Genomic DNA, 9,602 nt, shown 5'->3' with positions numbered 1-9,602 from the left:
ATTAGTCTTTTTCTTGTCAGTTCAGTTCATCTTTTGCAGTCAGATCTCTGTTATGTCAGTACAGAACTTAAACTGGGAAGAAGACAAGGCGCTGCAGCTTTTCTTATAATTTTTATATTGAATTTGGTAACAGTAACTCAGATGTTTCTCTCTTCTCTTTGATTTCGGAGTTAAACAACATAAAATGCTGTAATGAGTGAACTCTAACTCTACAGCAAGTCTGATGTCCTTCAGTTTCCAAAATCTAAACAGATAGATAGATAGATTAAACCTTTATTAATCCCACAGCAGGGAAATTTACAGTGTACAGCAACAAATAGAACATTTTAATCAAAGAGAGTGCAGTACACACTGCATACAGTGCATATATATATAAATAAAAATATTTTCTTCAGAAGAAGAAAAGAAAGCAGTATTTACAGCAATTTTTTATGAAATTGCACAGCATCATTATTTACATTTTTACACAGTTCGTAAATGGGTGAACTGAACTACTGGGAGCTTGATTGTAAAGTGTGACTGTATGGCGTCAAATTTGGATCAAAAGTGGCGCGCGCGAAACACGTAACTGCTATTATGCATCAACATCACACGTCAGTTTCAGAAGCATCAGCCTCTGAGGACTCCAGTGTTTCTCCTTCATCAGTTAAATAGAACCTGTGGTTGTTGACGACGTCTGACGGATAAATACCCCTCAGCACGGTAAATGACACACACTAAACACAAACTGTCCTTCTGTTTCTGCTCCCAGTTAAATAACCTGCAGCTCTGTAACAAACACTGTTCACATGTAGTTTAGTGGAATCCTGAAGAGCTTTGGTCCGGTGGAGTCCAGCCCTGAAGGCAGCAGAGATCTGTTTCCAGCTGACAGACAGAAACCAGAGGATGAGAATGAGCATACCTTGTTGCTATGGGAGACAGATTATTGTCTCATTTGTTATAATTAATGGTTGAACATACATTGTTGTGAAGTTTTGTATGATTCAAGTTTGAACGACCCTGTAATGTTGTTGTTTTTTTTTCTCCGGTGCAGTTCCGTCATCCCGCCGCCAGTCGTCGCTGCTGCCGGCGGCGCAGTTGTCTCCTATAGCTTCCGCCGTGACCCTGCAATGCTTCTCTTCCGCCTGTCCTAGCCAACATGGTGGGTACTCCGACAAAACTTCACTGTTAGCCCCGTTAATCCTCCTCCATCCTCCCGGTGTGTGGGCCCTCAGAGCGGCTACAAGCATCAGTCAGCACCGAGACAACACGCACATTTATACACGCTTAGTCTGGATGATCTGTGGTGAAGATAAATGATATAAACACAAACTAACACCTAGCAGTTCTTTAGCTAACGGCTACAAACAGAGAGGAAACTACCGGTACAATAAATGTGTAGTTACCTGTAGTTGCCTTACCGGTAGGCATTACCTGGACCGGGAGTCGGTTCTGTTTGTGTTTATTCGCCTTTCTAACCTTCTGGGTTTGGTACCGTGCAGGAATAAACGTTTAAACCGGCAGATCTCTCCCCGTTAAACCGTTTCTGTCAGGCTAATGTTTGCTAATCTTAGCTTCAAATCTGTCAATATGCTCAGTGACAGCTTGTTTTATTTACTGATACTGTGATTTTCTGAGGATAAGAAGGCCGAGCAGACTTAATTTTAATAATTAAAGGGGCAAATTGTGTTTCTATTTTCCTATAACTGCCCTAAACTTGGATTTAAGTCAGCGTTAGCATGTATGAGGTGAAGGAACCTGGAGCCAACATAAATCGTTGGGATTTGTTTTGCAGTGAAGCTTCAGTTTAATCTTCAAACCTGCTGGGGCTTCACTCTGTTAAACCACTGAAATAACATTTGGTAAAGTCGCTGCTTTAGTTGTTGATCTTTACACCATTTGAGTCTCTGTGCAGAACTATTGTGGTGATCGTTGGAATAAAACCAACCAGTGAATTTAAATCCTGTCCTGCTGACATCAGTTCCATTTTCTGCTTTATCTCCCACTGAGCTATAAGTGTGTCCAGTCATAAGTCGTGTGTTTTATTGTTGGTCTTTCTGGTTTCCTTTCAGGGACGAGTCAGGACCAAGACAGTGAAGAAGGCCGCCAGGGTCATCATCGAGAAGTACTACACCCGGCTGGGCAGCGACTTCCACACCAACAAGAGGGTTTGTGAGGAGATCGCCATCATTCCCAGCAAGCCGCTACGCAACAAGATCGCAGGGTGAGAGCAGCTGTTTGGAGGCTTTACTGCAGGAACACGGTGTTTGTTTAATCACACTTCTGCTTAGTTTCATTGGCCGTGAACACGTTGGTGCACGTTTATGTGTTTGTGTCCTGGTTCACCTTTAAACTCACCTTTAAGATGTGAAGCAGAACCTGTTGCAGCAGCAGAACAGAGAATCAGCTGATGATGGAAGATCTTCATGTGTAGAAATGAACGCTGTTTTCGACAGTCTGGATGGGTTTTGTGTCTTTATCTGCCTGATCGGACCTGATTTGGGATGAAACTGTTAGCAGCGGTAGAGAACAGAGCTGCTGATCAGAGCTTCCCTATCATCAAAGATGCAGCTAATATGTTTCACAGTTAAATAGGCTCATAGAAATGCGCCACTAGAAGTCTGGAATGGGTTCTGGTTCTGGGTGTTAACAGAGAATATACTGTAGATGTTTGGTCATAAATATGGTTTGAAAGGTTTCCATCTAGTGGTGCAACAGGTCATCGTTGATCCGTGATCCGTACGGATCGCTCTCCACGGTTTGGAACGCATGTGGTCCGCGGATTGGTTGATGAAAAATAAGTTGTACGTGGTCACGTGGAGAGCGCATGTTTAATCCACACTAGCTGAGTGCAGCAGTAGTCGTGGCTAGCGGAGGAGCAGAGGAACTTGAAAACCCTGCGTCATTTAAGTCGCCCGTATGGGAGCATTTTGGCTTCCCTGTAAAACACAGTGATGATGGAAGAAAGGTGGTGGACAAAACTATAACGGTGTGTAGGCACTGTGGCAGAGAAAGCCGTATGAGAGGAAACACATCGAGCATGACCACCCATATGAAACTTCATCACCTGGATGTGTCAGTGACAGGAGCCAAGACGAAGGCTGCTAAACAACCGCTGATCACCGCGGCATTTAAACGGCCTCTTGCTGCAGAATCTCACCGGGCTAAAGCTGTTACAGAAGCTGTTGGTGTGTGTATAGCTGCAGACATGAGGACATATTCCGTGGTGCAAAACACGGGGTTTAACCATGCTGAATGTGCTTGAACCATGTTAGGAGATCCCATCGTGCACCCCCTTCAGTGACAAGATCGTCTTTTTTTTTCTTTTTTTTTGCTGATCCAAAAATTGATCCTTGACTCAAAACTGCGAAATGATCCGAACCGTGAGTTTTTGATCCGTTGCACCTGGTTTCCATCACATTCTCTTTGATTCTCTCTGGTATGAACAAATATAAACTCATAATACTTCACATTACATTTAGCAGTGCAAAATATTTCCAATTCACAATAAGTTTAGAACAATCAGAAAATGCTGACTAAAGTGCATCACGACCAATTATAAAATGTTACACCAGATATCTGTGATATTTTAAACAACAGTCAAATCTGTGATGCATTGTCTTTGTAAATCATTAAATTATTCCTTAAAGTCTTGAGTTGTGGCTTTAAACTGGTAGTAATGGTCGAATGGTTGACTCACCTGGTGGAACGTCGTGTTTGTTTCTCAGGTACGTGACTCACCTGATGAAACGGATCCAGCGAGGTCCAGTCAGAGGAATCTCCATCAAACTGCAGGAGGAGGAGAGAGAGAGGAGAGACAACTACGTCCCAGAGGTCTGTTGGTTCTGTTGGTTCTGTTTTATCTCTAAGTGTGTAGCAGTAGATTTCATCAGGGTTTTTGCTGCTCCAGAATGAACCTCTGGGTTGTGACGAGGCGATAAAACTGTTCTGAAACAGTTGAAAGGCTTTTATTTCAAATGTTCAGAATCAAAGGAAACTTTATTTCTCTGTGTGTGTAGAACATACGCATCTCATATTATTAGAATATGGCAGAAAAGGTTTCCTATTTTTAAAAAAATCCTCTGTGCAGGAAAAGTCTGTTTATTGATGAATCATTGTTAGAAAACAGCAGAATGAGACTAAAAGATCTTTTTTCAAGATGAGTGTCGTTTAAAGAGCCTTCAGGTGATTAATCAGCTGTTCCTGTCTTCCTGTAGATCTCTGCTCTGGACCTGGAGCTCTTCGAGGTCGATCCAGACACAAAGGAAATGCTCAAAATGCTGGTGAGTCAAACAGATGCATTTATTTAAGACATGAAAATAACCTCACGGCAGACACTAATTTATTATTGAAAATAATTTATTATTATATAAACACATTAAAACAAAAGTGCTTAAAAATAATTACATTAAGATTAATAGTTTTCTGATGAAAACACAACAGGCTCTTGCACACAAACTGGAAGGTCATTTAATGTCTGTTTTGATTAACTGCCAGTGCTTTTGACTACATGTGTGTGTGTGTGTGTGTGTGTGTGTGTGTGTGTGTGTGTTCTTGTACTTGCTACATGGTGAGTACCATTTTCTGCATTTAACTATCAAAGTGAGGACATTTTTACAAAGTGAGGACATTTTGGCCGGTCCTCACTTTGAAACAGCCATTTTTGAGGGTGAAGACTTGTTTTTAGAGAACAGGTATGAATTGAGGTTTGGTTAGGGTTAGGGTAAGGATTAAGTTTAGGCAATCAGTTGTGATGGTTAAGGTTAGGGTAAGGCTCTAGGAAATGCATTACGCCTATGGATGTCCTCACTAAGATAGAAGTACAAACATGTGTGTGTGTGTGTGTGTGTGTGTGTGTGTGTGTGTGTGTGTGTGTGTGTGTGTGTGTGTGTGTGTGTGTGTGTGTGTGTGTGTGTATATACAGTTCCTTGTGAAAGTATTCGGCCTCCTTGAACTTTTCAACCTTTCGCCACATTTCAGGCTTCAAACATAAAGATATAAAATTTTAATTTTTTGTCAAGAATCAACAACAATTGGGACACAATCGTGAAGTGGAATGAAATTTATTGGATATTTTATACTTTTTTAACAAATAAAAACCTGAAAAGTGGGGCGTCCAATATTATTGGGCCCCTTTACTTTCAGTGCAGCAAACTCACTCCAGAAGTTCAGTGAGGATCTCTGAATGATCCAGTGTTGTCCTAAATGACTGATGATGATAAACAGAATCCACCTGTGTGTAATCAAGTCTCCGTATAAATGCACCTGCTCTGTGATAGTCTCAGGGTTCTGTTTAAAGTGCAGAGAGCATCATGAAGACCAAGGAACACACCAGGCAGGTCCCAGATACTGTTGTGGAGAAGTTTAAAGCCGGATTAGGATAAAAAAAGATTTCCCAAGCTTTAAACATCTCAAGGAGCACTGTGCAAGCAATCATATTGAAATGGAAGGAGTATCAGACCACTGCACATCTACCAAGACCCGGCCGTCCCTCTAAACTTTCACCTGGAACAAGGAGAAGACTGATCAGAGATGCAGCCAAGAGGCCCATGATCACTCTGGATGAACTGCAGAGATCTACAGCTGAGGTGGGAGAGTCTGTCCATAGGACAACAATCAGTGGTACACTGCACAAATCTGGCCTTTATGGAAGAGTGGCAAGAAGAAAGCCATTTCTCAAAGATATCCATAAAAAGTCTGGTTTGAAGTTTGCCACAAGCCACCTGGGAGACACACCAAACATGTGGAAGAAGGTGCTCTGGTCAGATGAAAGCAAAATCCAACTTTTTGGCCACAATGCAAAACGATATGTTTGGCGTAAAAGCAACACAGCTCATCACCCTGAACACACCATCCCCACTGTCAAACATGGTGGTGGCAGCCTCATGGTTTGGGCCTGCTTTTCTTCAGCAGGGACAGGGAAGATGGTTAAAATTGACGGGAAGATGAATGGAGCCAAATACAGGAGCATTCTGGAAGAAAACCTGTTGGAGTCTGCAAAAGACCTGAGACTGGGATGGAGATTTATGTGTATATTTTGTGTGTGTATATATACATATATGTATGTATATATACATATATATATATACATATGTATATACATATACATATATCTATATATATATCTATATATATATATATATATACGTATATATGTATATATATATATGTATATACATATATATATATATATATACGTATATATGTATATACGTATATATGTATATATATATATACGTATATATATATATATATATATATATATATACGTATATACATATATATATTATATACATATATATGTATATATATACACGTATATATACACATATATATATGTGTATATATACGTATATATATATATATATGTATATATATACGTATATATATACATATATATATATATATATACGTATATATATACGTATATATATATATATACGTATATATATATATATATACGTATATATATATATATATATATATATATATATACAAAGAACAATGATGAAGTTAATAAACAGGAGAGCAGCAGCTAAAATACAGTGCATCAAAAAACAATAACTAACATAAAATCCAGCAGCTACAGGTCAACCAAAAATGTTTCCAGCTGCCTCATATTCAACAAAGAGGTAAACAAGATGACAGAATATTATGGTCAAATATAAAGTGAAGGTAATGACAATACAGTTAGATAAAATTAAATGGAATAAAATATAATAGAGAAGGGAAAAAGTTACATAATATACAAATGAGGTTGTGCTTACATGTGCAATGACATAATTATGTACAGATCATGAAGAGCATTTAGGATGTCAGGTGTCCAGGCTGTACAGTGGTTTAGTCAGCAGGTAGAGTGTGTAAACTACCAGACAAAAATATTCAACACTCTTACTGCTGTGGTGATGAATGACCTGGAATGTTCTGACATGCATGCATATACACAGACATACACACCTACATGAAAGCAGCTTTTCAGATGAATAACCCTACTGTGGACTCTGTGTGATGTTCTGATGATGTAACTTCCTCTTTCTTGTGCAGGACTTCGGCGGCCTTTCCAACCTTCAGGTCACACAGCCAACCCTTGGGATGAACTTCAAAACACCACGAGGACTGTAGCATCATGTGAAGGCTCTGAATAAAGACACGCAGCTATTAGAACACTGCTCCCTTGTTTTCTTTCTGGTTGGACCAAACTCTTCTGTTTTACATACATACAGAACGAACAAACAAACAAAATGTCATAGTTTAGTCCAAAGTTGTTAAACTCAATCCACTGGACTTTAAGAAAGGTCCTTGAAGATGTTTCACCTCTCATCCAAGAGATGTCTTCAGTTCTGGTGGTGGTTGGTATTGCCTCAGCTTATAACCTCTGTGAGGTGTGGTCAGTGCTATTCATATTCCAACGACCATTACCAAGACCCGTCTTGCTGGGGTCTTTTGGGTGGACCAGTCTTTGTCTGAATGTGTTATTTGGCTTAAAAAAGACAGGGATCTGGTGTTTGTTTAAGATCCTCCTCAGTTTCTCAGACACTCCAGACACATACGGGATCACGATGTTGTTTCGCCTGCTCTCCTTCTCTTCAGTCCTCACTGGGTTGTTCTCCTTTCTGGAGTTCACTGAACACATCAACTCTGTGGACAGCAACATCAAGTTCACCAGAGAGGATGTGAAGGGCGACAGTTTGCCCTTTTTGGATTGTGAGGTCCGCATAGAAGAGGACAAAAGTCTGAGTGTTGGGGTATACAGGAAACCAACACACACAGACCACTCCCTGCTTTTTGATTTTCACCATCCACTGGAGCTCAAGCTAGGAGTCATCAGGACCCTGCAACACAGGGCTGACAAGTTATCCACCAGTACCCAAGGCCAGGAAAAAGAACACAAACACCTGACTGGACCTTTGTGAAGACTCTGGATCTTCTGTGAGACTTCACAAAGGTCCAGTCAGGATATCCACACGTTTTCAGTGGCCCTTTCAGGTGTTTGTGGACTAGAGGCTCCCAACTTCATGTATTATTACTTAGCCATACTTATTTCAGGACGTGGGCAGAGAGAGGAGTCACCCACCTCCATCACCTTTTTGATAACATATTTAAGACACTTAAAATAAGAAACTTCCTTCACTACCTACAGGTAGTAAAGCTTTACATGATACATCACATTCACACACTGATGGTGGAAGTTGCCATGCAAGGGACAAACCACAACCCACCAGAAGAAATTAGGGGTTTGGTGTCTTGCTCAGTGACACCTCAACATGAGCTCAATGGGCCAAGGATCGAACCGGCAGCCTTCCAGTTACAAGACGGCCACTCTACCCACTGAGCCATACTGCCCTCAGGTAAAGAACTTGTACTTGTAAGATGCTTACAAGTACAATTCCATTGCTTCAGACGACTTCACAGCCAACTGATTTACAGCCACCTCAATTTGTCAAATACATTACGAAACTGTCTCCAAGACGCAAGAAGACACTGGTCATGATGCGTTTGGATCATATGACGAAATAATGTAAAGTAGGCCTTGAAAAAAAACTATAGAGCAGGTTTCTTTGAAAAAAAATCATCATGAATTTTGTCCAAAAAAAACGCCATAGTATAGTATGTCGAAAAAATTTGCCATTTTTCCAACATGTTGTAAAAACATACCATGTGCGGCGCCTGTATAGCTCAATTGGTTAAGCGGCAAACCCACCTTTATGGGCTGGTCTCAAACGCAGCGACCTGGGTTCGATTCCTGCTCATGGCCCTTTGCTGCATGTCTTCATCACACTTTTCTCCACCATTTCCTGTCTCCCTTCACTGTGACTTTCAAATAAATCCAAAAAAGGCAAAAAAATTAAATAAACATGCCATATGATGAAATAATGTAAAGTAGACCCTGAAAAACACTATAGAGCAGGTTTCTTTGAAAAAAAAATCATCACATATTTTGTCCAAAAAAATCGCCATAGTATAGTATGTCGAAAAAATTTGCCATTTTTCCAACATGTTGTAAAAACATGCCAAATGATGAAATAATGGAAAGTAGACCCTGAAAAACACTATAGAGCAGGTTTCTTTGAAAAAAAAATCATCATGAATTTTGTCCAAAAAAAACGCCATAGTATAGTATGTCGAAAAAATTTGCCATTTTTCCAACATATCGTAAAAACATGCCATATGATGAAATAATGGAAAGTAGACCCTGAAAAACACTATAGAGCAGGTTTCTTTGAAAAAAATCATCACGAATTTTGTCCAAAAAAAACGCCATAGTATAGTATGTCAAAAAAAATACCATTTTTCCAACATGTTGTAAAAACATGCCATATGATGAAATAATGGAAAGTAGACCCTGAAAAACACTATAGAGCAGGTTTCTTTGAAAAAAAAATCATCATGAATTTTGTCCAAAAAAAACGTCATAGTATAGTATGTCGAAAAAATTTGCCATTTTTCCAACATGTTGTAAAAACATGCCATATGATGAAATAATGTAAAGTAGGCCCTGAAAAACACTATAGAGCAGGTTTCTTTGAAAAAAAAAACATCATGAATTTTGTCCAAAAGTCGAAAAATTTGCCATTTTTCCAACATGTTATAAAAACATACCATACACGGCGCCCGTATAGCTC

General features: G+C 39.7%; 1 protein-coding gene across 1 annotated transcript; it reads left to right on the top strand.

The window, feature by feature from the left end:
• Positions 1-1,032: 1,032 nt before the first annotated feature.
• LOC110965256 (40S ribosomal protein S17-like) lies at positions 1,033-7,143 on the top strand. The gene is made up of 5 exons (XM_022214225.2): positions 1,033-1,141; positions 2,052-2,203; positions 3,708-3,813; positions 4,197-4,262; positions 7,024-7,143. Exons 1-5 carry the CDS (start codon positions 1,139-1,141, stop codon positions 7,099-7,101), a joined length of 405 nt encoding a protein of 134 aa, XP_022069917.1. The 5' UTR covers positions 1,033-1,138; the 3' UTR covers positions 7,102-7,143.
• Positions 7,144-9,602: the final 2,459 nt, after the last annotated feature.

The sequence above is a fragment of the Acanthochromis polyacanthus genome, chromosome 2 (assembly GCF_021347895.1).
Source record: "Acanthochromis polyacanthus isolate Apoly-LR-REF ecotype Palm Island chromosome 2, KAUST_Apoly_ChrSc, whole genome shotgun sequence".
Taxonomy (NCBI): Eukaryota; Metazoa; Chordata; class Actinopteri; family Pomacentridae; genus Acanthochromis; species Acanthochromis polyacanthus.
This window is presented reverse-complemented; position numbering and strand designations above follow the sequence as displayed.